This window comes from Artibeus jamaicensis, unplaced genomic scaffold (genome assembly GCF_021234435.1).
Source record: "Artibeus jamaicensis isolate MK-2021 breed Jamaican fruit bat unplaced genomic scaffold, CSHL_Jam_final contig_233, whole genome shotgun sequence".
Classification (NCBI taxonomy): Eukaryota; Metazoa; Chordata; class Mammalia; order Chiroptera; family Phyllostomidae; genus Artibeus; species Artibeus jamaicensis.
The window spans coordinates 54,536,725-54,559,845 of record NW_026521486.1 but is presented as its reverse complement, the minus strand read 5'-3'; the positions used below and the strand labels follow the sequence as shown (position 1 = coordinate 54,559,845).

General features: G+C 41.9%; 1 protein-coding gene across 5 annotated transcripts in view; it reads right to left on the bottom strand.

The window, feature by feature from the left end:
- The window catches only part of RBMS2 (RNA binding motif single stranded interacting protein 2), a 52,206-nt gene that overhangs the window by 18,167 nt on the left and 10,918 nt on the right, over nucleotides 1-23,121 (bottom strand). For all 5 annotated transcript variants that reach the window (XM_037133249.2, XM_037133252.2, XM_037133250.2 and 2 more), the window contains 4 exons: nucleotides 11,443-11,609; nucleotides 4,716-4,774; nucleotides 3,796-3,887; nucleotides 2,225-2,382 (listed from right to left, as the gene is read on the bottom strand). In XM_037133249.2, the coding sequence (XP_036989144.2) occupies nucleotides 2,225-2,382; nucleotides 3,796-3,887; nucleotides 4,716-4,774; nucleotides 11,443-11,609 (476 nt within the window). The remainder of the gene's footprint in view (nucleotides 1-2,224; nucleotides 2,383-3,795; nucleotides 3,888-4,715; nucleotides 4,775-11,442; nucleotides 11,610-23,121) is intronic.

Here is a 23,121-nt window from a genome sequence, read left to right as displayed (position 1 = left end):
CAGTATAATACAATTGAAATAAAAATACAAGCTCAAGAAGAAAAAAAGGAACATTTTATGAAAGATGTAAGGGTTGTAACTATTAAAAAATGCCCTATGTATTTTCAAAACAGGTGATTTTGTGTATCGGATTGCTAGGACATTTAGGTCTCATCTGGATATATTGAAAAATGATGTGAGTTAGATTTAAAATATTAATGTTTATAATTTGCTGGAAATCATACCTAGCAAGAATCTATGTCACCCTGGCTGGCGTGGCTCAGAGGGTTGAGCCAGGGCCTGCAAACCAAGAGGTCACCAGTTTGATTTTCTATCAGGGCACATGCTTGGGTTGCAGGCCAGGTCCCCAGTGCAAGAGGCAACCACACACTGATGTTTCTCTCCCTCTCTTTCTCTCTCCCTTCCCCTCTCTCTAAAAGAAAATAAATAAAATCTTTAAGAAAAGAATCTTAACATATGAATAAAATATCTGTAGTTATTAACATAGAAACATGCAAGAGATCTCATTGCTTTTTCAAGTCTTCAAAGCCACAGTTCCCAGACTGGGCTCTGAGACACCCCCGTGGTTGCCGGGTACCTGCAGAAGCACAACAAGGAACACTTCGACTTTCTGAAGAAAATACAGCAACGTCTGTTGGATACTGTGTAGCTCACTCAACAATACATTTGATAATGTATTTTTGCAAAGCTGGTTTTTCAGCGGTTGCTATGACAAAAGCAAGTACCCTAAGACAAGTGTGTAACAGGAGATGAGGGCGGAAGTATGGAGCCCGATCCGGAGGTCGGAGGAGTTGTGCGGTCTCCGACAGGCACACAGCCCGTTATCACTGATAGTTATTTAAGGGTGAAATAAAAATATTTTCTCTTTCAGTGTATATTCTCAATTAGGCACAAACTTGTTAAGATATGGACATTTTTTGAGTTGTTTAGACCATTTAATTACTTAATAAATTGACCTATTAAGGGTTTTAGGGGTTTTTTGGTCTAGGGGAAAAAAATTAATAGGACAACCGCAGTGCCACGATCTGAACCAGGGTGGGAATCTCCGTTCTCCTGGAGTGCGAGAGTGCAGGAGGAAAAATGTCCGAGGACCACAAGCCTGGGAACTTCTCTAGTTATACTTGGGATCGCCAGCAGGTGGCACTACCAAGGCTGAGCTGGCTAGAGAAGCCCTATTCCTTGTTTGCGAGGCCCAAAACGCTCCCGAGTAGGAGAGTGCTCTCAGACCAGACAAGACATTAAAAAACAAACGGGCATTAGTCCAGGAGTTTTCAAACTTAGAAACAACAACGGAGTTTCCTTTCAAACAAAATCTTAAGATAAATAAAAGCGTAACCATTTCTTAAGTGGGACGGGCGAGCTGAAGTCCCACAACAGTGAGGACACCCAAGCTCAAAGACCGGCGCCTGGAGCGCTCTGCAGCTCTCCAGAACATAAGAAAATCACGTGCCGACATCAACCCACAGAGTAAACCAAGGCTCCTGAAGGTCTCCTATCACATGGGCAGTTAGTGGCAGAGTTGGTTCTAGCATCTAAGTGTCTCAATGGATCTGAAAAGGTAGATCAGATCGTCCACTTCATCCTGACTAATGTTGGAGCCAGAAGGATTAGGGCTTTGCTTCCACCACCCTCTGGTGTGACACCTTAGGCAAATCACTTCATTTTGGGAACTTCGGTTCCCTTATCTACAAAATGGAAGATTAATATTGCACAGGGTTGTAGTAATGATTAAATGAGAGAACAGGATGAGAAACTACTCTGTAAACTATAAGATACAGAATTGCTTTATTCTGTTTGATTCTGCATCAAAAGGAGCAAAGGCTAGAGTAGCATGAAGTAGAGGGGAAAATAAAGACTTCAGGGAGCAAATGGATTTGTGAGTATTGTGGCCTATAATTAAACAAACTTTTGATCTACTGTCACGTACTTTTGGCCAATAGTTTGGTCCCTGTTGGGGGGGGAGGGTTTTTTGTGACCTTCTAAGTAACATTATTATTTTTTTAATGTTTAATTTTCTGATTTTAGAGAGAGAGAGAGAAACATTGACTTGTTGTTCCATTTATTGATGCTTTCATTGGTTGATTCTTGTCTGTGTCCTGACTGAGGATAAAACCAACAACCTTGACATATTGGGACAACACTCTAACCAGCTGAGCTACCTGGCCAGGGCTCTAAGTGATGTTCTTCACTGACGTCATCATTTCCCATTCTTGGCATCCCTCACCTTGCAAAGCCAACCCCTCTGCTGGCTCCGCTGGTGTCCCGGAGGATTCGAGTGGAGATAACTTGGCCAAAGGGCTTCAGCATTCCCTCCAGTTCTTGCTCATCCATTGACAGCGGGAGGTTTGAAATGTACAGATTTGTGGGGTCCTGCTCCTGTTGCTATGGAAATAAAGGAGAGAAAATGCAGTTCATACCTCTTATCCCTCTCCCACCATCTCAGAAAAGACAAAATGACGTCTCAGAAAAGACAAAATGACGTCTCAGAAAAGAGAGCAGGAAGGGTCCCACATAGACAAACAGAATCTTAACGACTTGTAAAAACACTGAGCCTCACTATCATGGGTTGTGTATTGAATCCAGGCAAAACAAACAGTAAGCATATTTAATATTACTAGTACTGTACAAGCCCATAATACAAGTCATTGACAAAGTTTCGTCTGTTTCTTTAAGAACTAGGCAGAGCAGCACTCCCTCCTCCCCCAGCGGCCTGTCCCGGAGGCTGGATTCCCTGGGACTGCCGCGTTCCCGGGCTGGATTGTTTTGAGTAATCCTCCCTCCCCCTTCTTCCGGCCACAGCAGACTCCTCCGAGTAGGAATGCCTGTTCACCGAAACACAGGAAGAGGGGAGGAGAAAGGGAAGGCGACGTGCTGGGGGCTGCACCAGCGCCACATGGGTAGCTCTCTGGGTCACCAGGGAGCCCTGAAAGCTCTAGTCTCAGAGGAACTCCGCGACTCCGCGACTCCGAAACTCCACCGCCCAGGCATTTTCTGCACGGAAGAGGTGGGAGAGCCCTTCCAGAGGGCGGAATGCATACAGCGACTGTAACGTCCCATCGCTGTATTTTCAAGAATTTAAGCAGTCACTGCCCTAGACTGTGGGTCACCAGCAACCTTAATTCTCTGCCTTTCCCTTTAGGGCTCCCATTTTCTTTAACCTTTATAGGAAAAGGCAGCTGGCAGACCTGCCTCATTAGCTCTACGCCGAGTGTTCACAATTACTTCAGAAGGGCAAGGGGACGATCCCACGTAAGAGAAGGGAGAGAGAAGCCTCTGGATTCCTAGTAATCTAGATGAAAATAAAAGCTGGAGATTTGAGAAGAGGAGGCGGTTGCCCTCCCTGCTGTGTGTTGCTCCCCCACCCCCCAGGGAACCGAGCTGGGAGGTGGAGAGCATTGTTCTGAACCTCTGAGAGCCACGACTGGCTTCTTCAGACAATGTGGCAAAACCAGCACAAGCTGTCTGGTAGGGGAGTGAGGGGCCAGGGTGGGGATGGGGAAACAACAGGGGGAAGGGAAGCAGCCTCTAGACCCTCTTGCCTGCTTATAATACTTGACGAGAGGCAGAGAGTTGAGAGCTACCTGCCAGATTGGAATACCATCTTCCTCTAGCAGCCAAGGGCTGCTGAGTGGGTCCCCAGCCCACACTCCCTTTGGCCAGATATAGTCAAAGAGCACTGCAACTGGACCTTGCCCTTCAACTTCATCGTTGTTAAGCCCTCTGGAAACCTTGGAACTGGACCTTGGTTGCTAACCAGAGCCCCCGAGAGGAAAGGACACGGGGTCGTGCCCTTACCTTCGCCATCTGCGCCTGCACACCACTGGCCTTCAGCGCTGTCACGGCCTTCTGGGCGGCCGCGGGGCTGTCGAAGTCCACGAAGCCGTAGCCTGGAACAGGGAGACAACGTCACTGGGAGGTTGGGGGACGAGGGAGGTGGGAGGCCCAGGCCTCCCAGGAGACAGAGGAGAGTTATGACCCATGTAAGGGAAGTGGTAGGGAGAGAGAAATGAAGAGGTCTCGGGTGACTGTCCATGTGCTCCCCACCCTGTGAGATTCGGTCCATTTTAAAGCTAAGAACGCCAGGGGTGATAAGGTCGTTGCGGTGTCTTTGCCTTTCTCCCTCCCTCTCAAAAAAATCTGAGGATTCAGGAACTAGGTTCTTCTAATAACCCACAGCACCACCCCCCACCTCTAAAAAATCCCTTCCTCTTTTCCAGCCACGGCCCAGAAATGCCAGGCATGTAGGAGACAGCCTCTTCGCTGCAGGTAACCAGGCCCTGCTGGAAGGAGCCTCTCCCCACTCCAACCTGCTTACCTTCCCCTCCTTCCACTCTTACATCTCCACCTAAAACTGCTCAAAACCCCAACAAAGCCCCCAGCCATCTACCCCACCATCACCACAGCAGTTACGATGCTTTGCCAAGGAGAAATCGTCTCACCCACGTCCGCCATCCAATCCAGGGCAACATGAGGTCCAAAGTAAGCCCAGGGAATTCCAAGACTCTGCAGGCTTCTAGCCTCGGGTCTCCCAAATAGCACTGCAACTCTAGCTATCTGGTCACCAAAGAATCTAAATATCTGCTTGTTGTTTAAGCCTGAAAACCTGTGAGACTTCTCTCTGACCTCCGGTACAGGGACTTGCCGCAGTGAGGTCAGAGGCAAGGGTGGGCTCACTCTCAGCTGCTCCCCATTGCCAAGGGCAGCTGTTTTCTCACCTTTGCATTTGTTTGTGGTCTTGTCCAGTATGGCCTTAGTGGAGACGATCTTGCCATATCTAAGGGAGAAGAAAACGCAGAGTGATGCCCTGGATGCAGGGACTGAGAGACTGACACATGTATGTGAACCCACGTTCTTCCTCCACTCCCACTAGGACAACTGATCCCACCCAGAACTTAATAATAAACACAAAGAAGAGATGAATTTAAAATGCCATGATTACCCTTCAAACCTAACCTCTAAAGGTGCCTACAAGAAGTAAGGTAACGGCAGTCCAACACGCGTCTCTATTCGTCCCCAAATAAGACGCAGATACTAGGTGGAAAGACAGACACTCTTATCCTTTAGGGAAAGAATCTTGGTGACATACACGTGGCTGAAGATGTCAGGGCAGAGCTCGGGCTGTTCTTTGGGAACTGAAAATAATCCTTGATATATTACTGATCCTCTTTGGGACACACCATTGCACCTATGAAAACCTACTCTGACACTCCAATCCCTACTCCTCTAACGGCCCCTGATTGAAGGTCAACCTGAACCAACTTTCTTCTGTTCAAGTCTTGGTTCTGCCACTTTGTAGCCATGTGTGATCGTGGGCAAGTCACCTAACCTTTTTGTGCCTCAGCCTCACCGTCTGTAAAACCGAAATAGGGTTGCGGGGGATGGAAAAGGAGTTCATGAATATTAAGTGTGAGTGTCTGCCACGAGGTAAACACTTAAAAATTCTTTACTGCTATTATTGTTACTATATTCAAGAGACCTCAACTTTAATCCACTGCAAATGGCTCTCTCTCCTACTTTACTGTATTTACTAAGTCTTTACTAAGACTTCTATTTCTCACTGCCAAGATGTAAGTGTGTTAGGAGGGGAGCGGGCACAAGACCAGGTGCAATAGCAGTGCTAAGAAAATTATCCAAAACTTGACAATGAAACAAAACGAGCGTGCATATCCTTTCAATGTCATTCTGGAATATAGTCTAAAAGGCCCATTCCAAGTATATTTCATTATCCAGTGAGCTGTTTCTGTTTCACTTACTATCTACTACTGGCTAGGGCCCAGATTTTGTGAAGATGCATATTAACTTGTACATTTTATCCAGTAGAAATATAACTAATTTCTGTCCAATAGAAAAGATAATCCCAAAGACTGCAATTTCCTTGTTCTTTAGGACAGGAACCAGTTTTGCCTGTAACCCAGCTAGCTATCTTATCACACATTCTTTTCCCCGTACCTATAAATACCCAGTCCCTCAAACGCTCGGTGAACCCATTTACCATCCTGCTGGTTCCCTCGCTAATGAGTCGAATGAATCTTCAGCATGTGTTCACCTAAACTTGTATGACAGTCATGTTTCTCAACTTTTTGAAAATTACATTTTGGCAGCAGAGTCATTTGGAGCTCCCGAACTTGAGCAGTGAAGTGTCACGGGTCAGGAATTATATCCGAAGTGGTTCACTAAAAAAGTCTCTACATTCTACTTCAGGAGGATGAAAATATTAAAGAGACAGAACAAATACCACTAACAAAGTTAGAAGTATAAGATTTAACTGAAAACATTCTGCAGGGACTGAATTTAAGAGTGATACCCCGAAGAAGCATTTTTTTCTCCCTCTTCTAACCCTCAAGAACGTAGGATGGTTGATGTGTTTGCTTTACTCCTCGAGACCTCTCACTAGCTTTTTCAGTGGGGTTTCTGTGACACAATGAATTGGAAAGAATAAGCCAAGCAATGCCCTGGAGGCTGGGAAAAGAACACATTAAAATGGGGGTGGGGGTGGTAATGTGGCCATCCTGGCCCTTCAGGGCTACATACTTGGATTCTTTCCCAAATTTAGGCAAAGGAAGAGCTGCGTGAGACTAGGCCAGAGGACACACATGCTGCGATCCCTAGCAAGGCCCCAGGGTGGAGCTTGCTGTGGTCGGAGCAGCCCAAGACTTTGAGCTCAGAATTTCCACGGCAGCTGGCAACAGCTGAGTTGCTCGCTGCTGCTGCTGCTGCTGCTGCTGCTGCTGCTGCTGCTGCTTCCTCCTCAGAATAAGAAGCCCCTCCAAGAGAACCAGTCCCAGATTCCGTGCTCTCCTTCCTGCCCACTAGGGCTTAGGATCCAGCCATGTTTGCTTCCCCTACAAACCAGAGAGAGACAACTGGGACAAAGGCAGAAAGTCCTTCTAGAGATATGAATACCACCCTTCCTAGAAAGGTTGAACTCCCAGCACAAAGCATCCACGAGGGTTGACTCACCTGCTCTCCTCAGCCTCCCTTTCGCCATAACTCATCTAGCACCTGTGCTTCCGGCCTCATTCCCACTTCTGCACGGTCCCCTTCTGGACTCCTTACTTCCCTCCTACATGCCCATCCTGACTATTTTCATTCCTTCAGAGTCAGCAGAAAGGGCAAAACGAATGCCTAGAGGTATAGTGAAATAGAATTGTTTTCTCTGTCTTGTAGAGTAAGAGGATTTTTGTAGCACAATATATTGAACTTTTATCTATTTATTTATTTATGTATTTATTTATGTATGTATGTATCTTTAGAGAGGAAGGGAAGGAGAGAAGGAGAGAAATATCAATGTGTGGTTGCTTCTCGTGAGTCCCCTGCTGGGAACTGGCCTGCAACCCAGGCATGTGCCCTGACTGGGAATCGAACTGCGACTGTGTGGTTTGCAGGCCCGCGCTCAATCCACTGAGCTACACCAGCCAGGGCCTATATTGAAAATTTAAAACAAGAAACACAGGGTGCAGAAATCAAGGAACTAGACTGATATGATTCTCTCTTCCCTCATAAACCAACCTTTCTGCCAATTTCCATTCCCCCAAAACATTACTAGTCCTACACGAATTCCATTTAAATACCTTTCTAGCAAGGTAGGCTGAGGGAAAGGAACCAGTGTGACATGTGCACCTTGCCTTTAGAGATTGAGTTTGTGCGGCCCAGGGCTAGCAAAAATGCGTATGAATTTGCAAACCACTACATCGGGAGAGGAAGGGATTTATAGAGTACCTCTGATGCCTCATACAGCTGTATTTTGGGGGCAAGTCCCTCCAGGACTTGGACCACGGGAACTCACATACATTGTTGTGGGAGTTGGAATTAGTTTGACCACTTCAGAAAATCGGCTAGCATATCACAAAAGCCAAACAAATGCACATCCTACGAGTCAGCAATTTTACTCCTAGGTATATGCCCAACATAAATGTGTACACACATGCACCGAAAGACATGTACAAGTTAACAGTAGCACTAATCATATTCAAGAAGATACTTTTGGGGATAGGGAAGAGACAGTAATTGCGAGGTGGGCTTCTGAAGAGTTGGCAATGTTCTATTTCTTTAATATATTTTATTGATTGTGTTATTACAGTTGTCCCATTTCCCCCTTCACTTCCCTCCGCCCTGCACATGCCCTCCCACCCACATTCCCCCCTTTTTGTTCATGTGCATGGGTTGTACATATACATTCTTTGGCTTCTACATTTCCTATACTATTCTTACCCTCTCCCTGTCTATTTTCTATCTACCATCTATGATACTTATTCTCTGTACCTTCTCTCCCTCACTCCCCTGTTGATAACCTTCCATGTGTTCTCCATTTCTGTGGTCCTGTACCTCCATTTCTGTGGTCCTGTTCCTGTTCTAGTTTGCTTAGTTTGTTTTTGTTTTAGGTGTGGTTGTTAATAATTGTGATGTTTTACTATACATGTTTTCTATGTTCTTTTTCTTAGATAAGTCCCTTTAACATTTTCATATAATAAGGGCTTGGTGATAATGAACTCCTTTAACTAGACTTTATCTGGGAAGCACATTATCTGCCCTTCCATTCTAAATGAAAGATTTGCTGGATAGAGTAATCTTGGATGTAGGTCCTTGTCTTTCATGACTTGGAATACTTCTTTCCAGCCTCTTCTTGCCTGCAAGGTCTCTTTTGAGAAATCAGCTGACAGTTTTATGAGAACTCTTTTGTAGGTAACTGTCTCCTTTTGTCTTGCTGCTTTACAGATTGTCTCCTTATCTTTAATCTCAGCTAAAGTAATTATGATGTGCCTTGGTGTGTTCTTCCTTGGAACTTCTTTGGGACTCTCTGAGCTTCCTGGACTTCCCGGAAGTCTATTTCCTTTGCCAGATTGGGGAAGTTCTCCTTTATTATTTGTTCAAATAAGTTTTCCACTGGTGGCTGTTCCTCTTCCCCTTCTGGTACCCCTATAATTCGGATGTTGGAATGTTTAAAGATGTCCTGGAGGTTCCTAAGCCTCTCCTCATTTTTCTGAATTCTTGTTTCTTCATTGTTTTCTGGTTGGATGTTTCTTTCTTCCTTCTGGTCCAGTCTGTTGATTTGAGTCCCAGTTTCCTTCTCATCACTATTGGTTCCCTATACATTTTCCTTTATTTCACTTAGCGTGGCCTTCATTGTTTTATCTAATTTGCAACCAAATTCAACCAATTCTGTGAGCATCCTGATTACCAGTGTTTTGAACTGTACATCTGATAGGTTAGCTATCTCTTCACTGCCTACTTATATTTTTTCTGGAGCTTTGATCTATTCTTTCCTTTGGGCCATTTTTTTTTTTTGTCTTGATGCACCTGTTATGTAGTGAGAGGCGGAGCCTTAGGTGTTCACCAGGGCTGGGCAACCCAGTTGCTGGGTTGTGACACTTATGTGGCGGAGGGGTCTGAGAGGAAACAATGGCACTTGGTCCCCTCTCTACCGGATTTCAGTCACTTCCTCTGCTTCCCACAACCAAATTGGGCCTATCCGGTACTGATTTCCAGGTGGGTGGGTAGGTTTGTGAACATTCTAGTACCCTGTGGATCTCTCCAGCGAACTCTCCTGTGAAGCTGGAAGTTTCTCCTACAGCTGGCTCAACCCCCACAGGTGTTTTTTTTTTAAATTTATTTATCTTTAGAGGGAAAGGGGGGAAGGAGAGAGGGAGAGAAACATCAATGTTTGGTTGCCTTTTGTGCGTCCCCTGCTGGGAACTGGCCTGCAGGGAACCGGCCTGCAACCCAGGCATGTGCCCTGACTGGGAATTGAACTGCGATCATGTGGTTCGCAGGCCCGCGCACAATCCACTGAGCTACACCAGCCAGGTTTGTTTTTTTTTTTTTAATTTATCCCCCACAGGTGTTTTCAATTGGTGGTTTGAGGCTTTATTTCTGGAGCTGGGGGCCTGGGTTGCACAGTCCGCACTGCTTCCCAGTTTTTTCTCTTGGTTTATCTGCGAGTGAATGTGGGACCGCCTGCTCCTCCAGCTGCCCCTTGCTGGCCAGCTGCAGCCTTGTGCGCCCCTCCGCAATCCACCGCCTGCCCAGATCCAGCAGCCAATGCCTTGCCTGCCCCGGTTCTCCAGGCACCTCCCTGCTCCGAGTCCTCTCCTCCGGGCTGCCCGTCTCCACCCCTCCTACAGGTCTGAATGAGTGTGTCTTCTTTAACTCCTTGGTTGTCGGACTTCTGTGCTGTTCAATTTTCTGTCAGTTCTGGTTGTTTTTTTATTTTTAAATTGCTGTTGTCCTTCTTTTAGTTGTGCGAGAAGGCACAGTGCATCTACCTACACCTCCATCTTGGCCGGAGGTCCTAATGTTCTATTTCTTGATTTGGTAACGATAAGGGTGTGTTCACCTTGTGAAAATTCACTGTTTTGAAAATACTTATGATTTGTCCATTTTTACATGCATTTGTTATACTTCAAAACAAAGTTTCCTTAAAATGGTAAATTTACATAATCAAAGATTCTGATTTTTCTCTGCCGTTCACTAACCCAAATTCAGTTTTCCTTGTCCTGATTAATGTCCCCATCCCACCCCCAGACTTTTCCTCTAATTCCCCCAAGTTTTTTGGCAGAAACATATTTTTCTGCCAGAAGGAAATGAGCTAGCATTTCTGCACACTTTCAATTTTCCCAGCATTTGTTTTGAACAGGCACTCTTTTTTTTTTTTTTTTAAGATTTTATTTATTTATCTTTAGAGGGGAAGGGAAGGAGAGAGGGAGAGAAATATCAATGTATGGTTGCCTCTCATGCGTCCCCTGCTGGGAACTGGCCTGCAAGCCAGGCATGTGCCCTGACTGGGAATCGAACCGCGATCTTTTGGTTCGCAGGCCCGTGACCAAGCCACTGAGCTACACTAGCCAGGGCCCTTCCCAGCATTCTTAACTGGGCTAATTCCATGGTAGTTATCTCCACCTCCCAACTCGAATCTACAAGGAAGAACCTCAAAAGTGTTTAGGGGGTAGATGCAAAGTGACAGCCTCTTTCTCCACCTTTTTCTTTATCCACTAATTTGAGTGCTCCTCTAGTTCACTAGGAGTATCTCTAGCAACAGGAACTCTCCTGAGTATACAATTCAATGGGCTAGTCCCACATTCTTATACCCCACCGCTGGCTCTCACTGCCTTCTAATCAATACCTTTGGACACCCTGAACATTTCTATTCAAGGTGTAAGGACAGGAATCTTTTCACCAAGATCATCAATTCTAGAACCTGCTAGAACCAAAGTCATATGCTTGATGTCAAAGGCCAGCCTTATCCTGGCTTTCCTCAGAGAAACACAAAGGTTTTATATATTAGTAGCAGGTAGAATTTCTTTAAGAGGGGCTGCTGAGAAACCTTATGACTAAGAGATAGAAGCAAAATAATACTGCATTTCAGGATACAAGTATATGGCAAGAAGCCAGTATCACCAAATCTATACTGTCCCTGGTAGCCTACCCACACATACCCCAACTTACGACTGACACAGCTTGACAAGGTCCTGGTCAGTAGTGCCGGGTTGCAATCCCCGGATGTAGAGGTTGGTTTTGCTCAGCTGGTCATTTCCATTGCTCCCACTGCTGCTGTTAGGGGTACTGTTGCTTGGACTAGGTGGTGCCATCTGCTGAGACAATGACACATATGGCTGCAAGGAGACATGAAGAACAGAAGGTCAAAAGGATTATACATTTAGATATTGGAGAATGAGGAAGATCCTGGACCCTTGGAAAGAATGATTTCAATCTGTAACAGCAATGAACTCAACAGGAGAGTTTAAAAAAAAAAAAGGAATTCCTGTCTGCCATAAAGTAAGTAAATACATAATTGTCCTACCTATCTTTCAAAAATAATGAGAGGCCAAATAAGCTTGTTAAATGTTTTGAAAAAAGGTGCTTTGTTATAGAGGGATGTTTTCATCACATAGATGGTAGAGAACAATGTATACCTCTTAAGTAAATTGTGTCATGAGACAAGACTAATACAATCTAGGTTCCATTAAACAATGATGAAGAGCCATGGCTTGTGTAGCTCAGTGGATTGAGCACTGGCCTGCAAACCAAAGGGTCACTGGTTCCATTCCCACCCAGAGCACATGCCTGGATTGCAGGCCATCTTCCCAGTGGGGGGCATTCAAGAGGCAACCACCACTGATGTTTCTCTTCCTCTCTTTCCCTCTGTCTGAAAATAAGTAAATAAAATCTTTTTTAAATGATAAAGAGGAAATAATAAAAATGTATTAAATCATAAAGGCGTAAATAAGTTGAACGTAGATTATTCATAAAACTGTAGAATATGAGAACTGTAAAATACATGCAAATGCTTGAAAATGTTTATAAACTTAGACAAATAAAATGAAATACTGATTACCATGTCAAGTAGCAAAAAATGAAATGTTTTATAATGGTAATTGGGGGTTAGTCAACTATAAGTCAGTTATAAGTTTTAAAAGTTTAAATAAATGAATAACAGAGCTATTATGGTCAAGAAATGCAGGATAGGTGAAACTTCTCTAATCTTTCACTACTGACACCAGAACAGGCCACCAGACCCTGCTTAACATTTGGAGGGTACTGCTGTTAGAGACGAAATGCCAGGTCGGCTGGAACATGGATCCATTCCTTCATGGCACATTTTATGTCCTTATGCTCTAAGGAGGCTTTTAGTGTTTACATTTGGTTTGTAACACTCTAAATTTGCATAATTACCTATAACACAGTACATTTTACTATATCGCACTAATACTTCAGGTCTCCCTTGGCTTAAAGTACTGGATGGTATAAATCTATTTGAAATTACTTTAAAATGCCAGTTTCATCTCCAGGTTTCTCTCTCTCTCTCAATCTCTCTTTCTCATTTTGGTGGTGGTGATGATAAGGAATTGGATTAGTAACAAAAGAAAAAGGGAGCCATAAATATAAATGAGGGAAAATCCTTCCCCTAAAGAACCTTAATAAGAAATGTGCCTCCTATAGTTCATGCCTCTGACCTTTAGCAAATTTTAAACTAAAAATCTTCACTCAGGCCCTGTCTGGTGTGCCTCAGTGGACTGAACACTGGCCTGTGAACTGAAGGTCGCTGGTCGATTCCTGGTCAGGGCACACGCCTGGTTTACAGGCCAGGTCCCCAGTTGGGAGTGTGCGACAGATAACCACACATTGATGTTTCTCTTCCTCTCTTTCTCCTTCCCTTCCCCTCTCTCTAAAAACAAATAGAGTTTTGTTTAAAAAACATCTTTACTCAGCTAAAATACGTTAAGGCAGGTATTTCTCCATCTTTATCAGTACAGGCATACCTCAGAGATACTGCAGGTTAGTTTGGTTCTAGACCACCACAGCAAAGTGAGTATTGCAATAAAACAAGTCACACAAATTTTTTGGTTTCCCAGTGCATATAAAAGCTATATATTTACTATACTATAATCTACTAAGTGTGCAATAGTACTATGTTTTTTAAAAAATCATGTGCTATACATACCTTAATTTAAAAACACTTTATTGCTAAAAAATGCTAAGCTTCTTCTGAGTCCTCAGTGACTTGTAACCATTTTTGCTGTGGAGGGTCTGGTCTCAGTGTTGACGGCTGCTGACTTATCAGGGTGGGGGTTGCTGAAGGCTGGGGTGGCTGTGCCAATTTTTTTTAGATGACAGTGAAATCTGCCATTTTGAGTGACTTCCTTTCACAAACAATTTCTCTATAGCGTGTGATGCTATTTGATAGCATTTTAGCCACAGAACTCCTTTCAAAATTGGAGTCAATCTTCTCAAACCCTGCTGTTGCTTTATCAACTAAGTTTATATAATATTCTAAACCCCTTGTTGTCATTTCAACAATCTTGCCAGTATCTTCACTAGGGATAGATTCCATCTCAAGATACCACTTTCTTTGCTCATCCATAAGAAGCAATTGCTCATACATTTTATAATGAGATTGTAGCAATTCAGTCAAATCTTGGGGCTCCATTAATTCTAGTTCTGCAGTTACTTCTTCCACTGAAGCTTAACTCCTCAAAGTCCTCATGAGTGTTGGAATCAACTCCTTCCAAACTCCTGTTAATGTTGACATTTTGACTCTCCCCATAAATCACAAATGTTCATAATGGCATACAAAATGGGGAGTCCTTTCCAGAAGGTTTTCAATTTGCTTTTCCAGATCCATCACAGGAATCACTAACTGGCAGCTACAGACTTTTGAAATACCTTTCTTAGATAATAAGACTTGAAAGTCAAAATTACTCCTTGACCCATGGGCTGCAGAATGAATGCTGTGTTAGTAACCATGAAAACAACATTAATCTTGTGCATCCCATCAGAGCTCTCGGGTGTCCAGGTGCCTTGTCAATGAATAGTAATATTAGGAAAGGAACCTTTGTTTCTGGGCAATAGGTTTTAATAGTGCGCTTACAATATTCAGTAGACCGTGTTGTAAACAGATATGCTGTCATCCAGACTGTCATTCCATTGATTAAGCACAGGCAAAGTAGACTTAGCTTAAATCTACTTAAGGGCCCTAGGATTTGGGGAATAATAAAATGAGCACTGGCTTCAACTTAAAGTCAACAGCTGCATTAGCCCCTAACAAGAGAGTCAGCCTGTCCTTAGAAGTTTTGAAGCCAGCCATTGGCTTCTCTCTAGTTATAAAAGTCCTAGATGACATCTTCCAATATAAGGTTGTTTTGTCTACATTGAAAATCTGTTGCTTAGTGTAGATACCTTTATTAATTATCTTAGCTAGATCCGCTGGATAACTTGCTGCAGTTTCTACATCAGCACTTGCTGCTTCACTTGCATTTTCAAATCATGGAGATGGCTTTTTTCCTTAAACCTCATGAACCAACCATGCTAGCTTCAAACTTCTCTTATCATTCATGTGTTCACTGAAGTAGCACTTTTAATTTTCTTCAAAAACTTTTCCTTTGTATTCACAACTTGGCTGACTAGTGCAAGATACCTAGCTTTTGGTCTGTTTCAGCTCTTGACATGCCTTCCTCACAAAGTTTCATCATTTTAGTTTTTTATTTCGAGTGAGAGATGAGCCACTCTTCCTTTCACCTGAACACTTAGAGGCCACTGTAGGGTTATTAATTGGCCTAATTCCAATATTGTTGTGTCTCAGGGAATAGGGAGGCTGGAGGAAAGGGAGAGAGACAAGGGAATGGCTGGTGTATGAAGCAGTCAGAGAACACAAAATTTACCTATTAAATTTTGTCTTATATGGTGGCAGTTCGTGGCCCTACAAAACAATTATAGTAGTAACATCAAAGGTCTCTGATCACAGATCAACATAACAAATATACTAATAATGAAAAAGTTTGAAACACTGTGAGAATTACCAAAATATGACACAGAAACACAAAGTAAGCAACTGCTGTTGGAAAAATAGTTCCAACAGACTTGCTTGATGTAGGGTTGCCACAAACCTTCAATTTGTAAAAAAAAAACAATCAAAAAAAACAATATCTCAGAAGCGCAATAAAGCAAAACACGAGAAAACAAGATATGCCTGTATAATACTATGGCAAATCATCAGTTCATAATGGAACACAGCAAGAAAGGAAGAAAAAAAGGAACTACAAGACAACCAGAAAATAAGGAACAAGATGGCAATAATAAGTCCTTACCTGGTAATAATTACTTTAAATGTAAACGGTTAAATTCTCCAATCAAAGGCACAAGTAGCTGAATAGAAAAAAAACAAGACCCAACTATATCCTGCCTACAAAAGCTCACTTCAGTTACAAGGACACACACAGGAACAAAGCAAAGGGCTGGAAAAAGACATTCCACACAAACAGAAACCAACAGAAGGTGAGGCTAGCTATGCTTGTATCAGAAAAAAATATATACTTTATGTAAAAAGCTGTAACAAGAAACAAAGAAGGTCATTATATAATGATAAAGGGGTCAATTCATCAAGAGGGTATAACAATTGTGAGAATACATCCAATATCACAGCATCTAGATATATAAAGCAAACACTCACAGATCTGAAATGAGAAATAGACAACAGTGTAGTAATACTAAGGGACTTCAAAACCCCACTTTCAACAATGGAGAGATCACCCAGATAGATAATCAATATGTAAACATTGGACTTAAACTTTTTTAGACCAAGTGGACCTAACAGAATATTCCATCCAAAAGCAATAGAATGTGCCTTCTTCTCAAGTGTGCTTGGAACATTCTCTATGACAAAGCCCATGTTAGGTTGCAAAAGAAGTCTCAAAAAATTTAAAAATGTTGAAATTATACCAAGTATCTTTTCTGACCAAAATAGTATCAAACTAGAAATCAATAACAGGAAAATGTGAAAATTCATTAATATGTGGAAATTAAACAACACACTCTTGAACAACCTATGGGTCAAAAATTTAAAAGTATCTTGAAACAAACAAAAATGACAATGCAACATACCAAAACTTATGGAATGCAGCAATAGCCATTTTAAGAGGGAAGTTTATAGCTATAAATGTCAACATTAAGAAAAGAGAAGATCTCAAATAAACAACTTCAAGGAAATACAAAAAGAACAAATTAAGCCTAATGCTAGTAGAAAAAAAAAGAGATAAAGATCGGAGCAAAAAGAAATAAAAGAGAGAATAGAAAAACAATATAAAAGATTAATAAAACTAAGTGTTGGTTTTTTAAAAAGGTGTACGAAATTGACAAACCTTTAGCTAGACTTACCAAGAAAAAGAGAGCAGTCAAAATTAGAAATAAGAGATATTACAACTGATACCACAGAAATACAAACAAAATCACAAGAGATTGCTATGAACAATTGCACACCACCAGATTGGACAACCTAAAAGAAATGGATAAATTCCTAGAAACATACCACCTACCAAGTCTTAATCATGATAAAATAGAAAATTTGAACAGACTAATAACAAGTATGGAGAATGAATTATGCACTTTCAGGCCATTATTGAGTAAAATACAGGTTACTTGAACACAAGCCTTGCAATACCAAACCAGTCACTCTGATAATCAAGAGGCCTACTAAGTGACTGGGTATACCATGCTGAACAAAGGGTGATTCATGTCCCAGGCAAGACGGAGCAAGAGGGTGTGAGAGTTCACCATGCTACTCAGAAGAGCAAATAATTTAAAATTTATGAATTGTTTATTCCCCATTCCATGGGGAAAGAAGAGTCTTTTCAACAAATGGAATTGGGGAAACTGAGTATCTATCTGCAAAAGAATAAAGTTGGGCCCTGGCTGGTGTGGCTCAATGGATTGAGCACTGGCCTACGAACCAAAGGGCCGCTGGTTCGATTCCCAGTCAGGGCACATGCCTGGGATGCAGGCCAGCTCCCCAGTGGCAGGTGCACAAGGGGCAACCACACATTGATGTCTCTCTCCCTCTCTTTCTCCTTCCCTTCCTCTCTCTCTAAAAATAAATAAATAAATAAATATCTTTTAAAAAGAATGAAGTTGGACCTTTATCTTACATTGTACAGAAAAAATAACTCGAAATGGATCAAAGACCTAGTCATAAAAACTGAAACTATAAAACTCTTGGAAGAAAACAGGGGGAAAGCTTCATGAGAGTGAATTTGACAATTTCTTAGATATTTGGTGAAACTCTGGTGAGAAATCATAAGACCCCTTGTGCACTGTTGATGGGAATGTAAAATGGTATAGCTGCTATGGAAAAAAATGTGATTTCTCAAAAGCATAGGCAACAGAAGAAAAAAATACATAAATTAAACTAAATCAAAATTTAAAACTCTTGTACTTCAAAAGACACAAACAAGAGTAAAAAGGCAGCCTACAGAATGAAAAAAAATATCTGAAATCACATATCAGCTAAGGAGTTAACATTCATTTATGTATTTATATATTCAAAATATATAAAGAACTATAACAGCAAAAAGCAAACAACCCATTAAAAACTGGTCAAAGGATTTAAACAGACATTTCTCCAAATAAGATACACAAATGGACAGGTACATGAAAAGATGCTCCACATCACTGATCATTAGAGAAATGCAGATCAAAACCACAATGAGATACCATCTCACATCCATTAGAATGGCTACTGTCAGCCCTGGCTGGTGTGGCTCAGTGGACTGAGTGCCAGCCTGCGAACCAGGGGGTTACTGGTTTGATTCCCAATCAGGGCACATGCCTGGGTTGTGGGCCAGGTCCCCGGTAAGGGGTGCGTGAGAGGCAACCACACATTGATGTTTCTCTTCTCCTCTCTTCCCCTTTCTTTTCTCTCTAAAAATAAAATAAATTTAAAAAAGAAACAACGAATAGCTACTATCAAAAAAAATGGAAAATAAGTGTTGGCAAGGATGTGAAGAAATCATAAGACCCCTTGTGCACTGTCGATGGGAATGTAAAATGGTATAGCTGCTATGGAAAAAAATGTGGTGATTTCTCAAAAAAATTAAAAATAGAATTATCATATGATCTAGCAAGTCTACCTCTGGGAATATAGCCAAGGGAATTGAAAGCAGAGTTTCAGGAGTATTTGCACACCCAGGTTCATAGCAACACTGTTCACAGTGGCCAAAAGCCGGAAACAACCCGAGTGCCCCTCACAGATGAATGGATGGACAAAATGTGGTGCATGTCTACTTACAACAAAATATTACTCAGCCTTCAAAAGCAAGGAAAGTCCGACATGCACCAACATGGATGAACCTTCAGGACATTATACTAAATGAAGTAAGCCCATCACAAAAAGACAAACACTGCATGATTTCATTTATATAAGGTACTCAGAGAATTCAGAGACAGAAGGTAGAACACTGGTCACCAGAGGCTGGGGAGAAGGGAGAATGGAGAAGTGTTTCATAATGTATGTAGACTTTCAGCTTTGGGAGACGAAGAGTTCTGGAGATTGGGTGCAAAACAGTGTAAGTAAATGTACTTAACACTACTTTACTATACACTTAATGGGATAAAAATGAGCATTATGCTAGTGAAATAAGCCAGTCAGAGAAAGATAAGTACCATATGATCTCATTCATATGTGGAATCTAATGAACAAACTGAATGAACAAACAAAATAGAAACAGACTCATACGTAGATAGAGAACAGACTGACAGCTCTCAGAGAATAGGGGAGTTGTAGGTCTGGGTGAAAAAAGTGAAGGAATTAAGAAAAAAAGACCGACTATGGAAGTGAGGAGCAGGCTGGGTGGAGCAAGCAAAGGGAGGAAAGGGGAACAACTGTAACAGCATAAACAAAAAAACATTAAAAATTTTCAAAACATCACTGGCTGGTGTGGCTCAGTGGACTGAGTGCTGGCCTATGAACTGAAAGGTCTCAGGTTCGATTCCCAGTCAGGGCACAAGCCTGGGTTGTAGGCCAGGTCCCTCGTTGGGGGCAAGCAAGAGGCAACCAATGGAGGTATCTCTCCAACATCAATGTTCCTCTCCCTCTCATTCTCCTTCCCTTCCTCTCTCTCTAAACATAAATAAATAGCCCTGGCTGATGTGGCTCAGTGGATTGAGTACTGGCCTGTGAACCAAAGGATCACTGGTTTGATTCCCAGTCAGGGCACATGCGTGGAACGCAGGCCAGATCCCCAGTAGGGGGCGCATGAGAGGGAACCACACATTGATGTTTCTCTCCCTCTCTTTCTCCCTCCTTTCCCTTCTCTCTAAAAATAAATAAATAAACACAATTTTTTAAATTTCAAAATGAGGAAACTCATTGACACAGACAACAGTATGGTGATTACCAGAAGGAAAGGAGGGTAAGGGAAGGTAGAAGAGGGTAAGCGGGGGTAGTGATGGAAGGAGACTTGACTTAGGGTAATGAACACACAATACGATATATACCTGAAACCTATATAATTTTATCAACCAATGTCACCCCAATAAATTCAATTAAAAAGTTTAAAAATGGTAAATTTTATATAATATATATATTTACCACAATTAAAAAACAAATATAGTACTAAGAAAAAGAGAATGGGCGATAAGAAAGTAGACACTCTATACGAACTACTCTTTCAAGAAGTTTGGTTATGGCCCTGGCCAGGGTGGCTCAGTGGATTGAGTGCTGGCCTGCAAACCGGAAAGGTGCTGCTTTGATGTTGTGCGCCTGGGTTGCTGGGCCAGGTCCTCGGGTGATGGAGTGTGGGGGGCGACTGATGGATATATCTCTGGCACACTAATGTTTCTCTCCCTCTCTTTCTCCCGCCCCCTCCCCCTCTCTCTAAAAGGTAAATGGATAAAATCTTTTTTAAAAAATAAGTTTGGTTATGAAAGGTATCAGAAAAAATGGGACAGTAACTGGCAGGAGACATGGGATTAAAACAGCTTTTTTCCATATGTGTATATATATATATATATATATATATTTTAAGATTTTATTTATTTTTATTTAATTTTACTTATTTTTTTTACATTTAAGATTTTATTTATTTATCTTTAGTGGGGAAAGGAAGGAGAGCGGGAGAGAAATATCAATGTATGGTTGCCTCTCATGCGTCCCCTGCTGGGAACTGGCCTGCAACCAAGGCATGTGTCCTGACTGGGAATTGAACCAGTAACCTTTCAGTTCACAGGCCAGAGCTCAAACTACTGAGCCACATCAGCAAGGGCCATATATATTGTTGTTGTTGTTTAAGATTTTATTTATTTATTTTTAGACAGGGGAAGGATGGGAGAAAGAGAGGGAGAGAAATGTGTGTGGTTGCCTCCCACACATCCCCCCCTGGGGACCTAGCCCACAACCCAGGTGTGTGCCCTGACTGGGAATTGATCTGACAACCCTTTGGTTCTCAGGCCAGAGCCCAATCCACTAAGCCACACCAGCCAGTGCTCATATATATTGTTTTTAAGATGAGAGAAACTGTAAGTTGTTCGTATGCAAATAGAAATAAAAAGAAGTAAATAATTTCTTCCACGGGTGATTTTAGTCATAATTGGTAACCTTAATGATCATTAACTATATACCAATAAAGTAGGTGCTAGTATTATGCTATTTGAGACAGGCCTGTAAGAAAACGAGAAGAGTCAAGGATAAATCCAGGTTTTGACCTGAGTACCTGGAAGAATGAAATTCCCTTTACAGAGATGAAAAAGATGATGTGAAGGGCAGCTTCGGCAGGGCTGGGAGGCAGAAAGCAGTCGGGAGCTTTGTTTTAAACATGTTAAATTTGAAATGTCTCATAAATACCTAAATGGAGATGTCAAGTGTGATACTAAACATGAGTCTGGAAAGCAGGAGGGTAGGCCAGGTTGGAAATATAATTTGAAAGTTGTCATCATATGGCTGGTATTTAAAGCTATGAGACAATAAAATTATGGAGGGAGGAGTGTAGACAGAAAAACTCAAGAGCTGAGTCTACAAGATTTAGAGATCAGGAAAATTAGGAGGGAAGGAGCATGAAGAAGAGAAGCCATAGATACTACAGTAACAGGAGAGTGTGGTGTTCTGTAAACCAAGTCAAGGCACGTGATTAACCGCGCCAAATGTTGACAATAGTTATGTAAGATGAGGGTTAAGAATGACCATTAAAGAATATGAAACTTGCTGTGGCTGGTGTGGCTCTGTGGATTGAGTGCCAGCCTGAGAACCAAAGGATCGCTGTTCAGTTCCCAGTCAGGGCACATGCCTGGGCTGTGGGCCAGGTCCCCAGTAGGGAGTGTGTGCGAGGCAACCACACGTTGCTATTTCTCTCCCTCTCTTTCTCTCTCCCTTCCCCCACCCTCTCAATAAATAAACAAACAAATAAATAAATAAATAAATAGCCATTGCAGACCTTCATAAGAGCAGTTTGGGTGGAGTGGTAGGGTAAAAGCCTAATTAAACTAGATTTAAGAAAGAATAAGAGAGAGCTGACACGATCAACAAGTAGAGGATGTGAATCGACCTCCAAATTTATACACTATTGGTAGAAACAAATTCGGCACACTTAGAAAGCAATGTAGCATTCTCTGTTAAAGGTGAATGAGTATCCACATACCTTAAAACTCAGCAATCCCACTCCTAGATATAAACCCACGAGAAACTCTTACACAAATCTACCACATATATGAAAATGTTTAGAGTGGCGATGCTAGAAATAGCAAAAACAAATAAACCTGGAAACAATCCAAAAGCTCACTGGTAGGAGAATGGATAAATTATGGTATATTCACAAAATAAAATATTATATGGCATTGAAAAAGGAATAAACCACAGCTATATACAGGATAAATGAATCATGAATACTGAATAAAAAGAAAAAAACAGAAGACTACGTACCACAGTTAGGCAATATGGTAGTGCTTGGGAAGGTAGCTAAGGAGCGGGACTATCTGGGTTCAAATCCCAGCTAGGCCATTTACTAGTAATGTGATTATTCTCTCTATATACCACATTTTTTATCTGTAAAATTTCTCATCTGATAATATTAATTATAACAAGTATAGTTCAATAGTATTAGAACAATGGAAACAAGCAAATTAAGTATGCTTTTAAACTGTTGTTTTTAATTATATATTTTATTGATTATGCCATTACAGTTGTCCTATTTCCCTCCCTTCATTCCCCTCCACCCTGCACACCCCTCCCCCACCATTGCCCCCCTTTAGTTCATGAACACATGTCTCAAGTTCTTTAGATTCTATATTTCCCATACTATTCTTGCCCTCCCCAAGAATAGTATCTATCTATTTTCTACCTATCATCTATGCTACTTATTCTCTGTACCTTCTCTTCCTTCTCCTCCTCCCACTCCCCTGTTGCTAACTTTCCATGTGATCTTCATTTCTATGGTTCTGCTCCTGATCTAGGTATCCTCTTAGTTTGCTTTTGTTTTAGGTGTGGTTCTTAATAACTGTGAGTTTGCTGTCCTTTCACTGTTCATCTTTTTTATCTTCTTTTTTCTTAGATAAGTCCCTTTAACATTTCATATAATAAGGGCTTGGTGATGATGAACTCCTTGAATTTGATCTTATCTGAGAAGCACTTTATCTGTCCTTCCATTTTAAATGAAAGCTTTGCTGGATAGAGCAATCTTGGATGTAGGTCCTTGTCTTTCATGACTTGGAATACCTCTTTCCAGCCCCTTCTTGCCTGTAAGGTCTCTTTTGAGAAATCCGCTGACAGTCTGATGAGAACTCCTTTGTAGGTGACTGTCCCCTTATCTCTTGCTGCTTCTAGGATTCTCTTCTTCATTTTAATCTTGGCTAATGTAATGATGATGT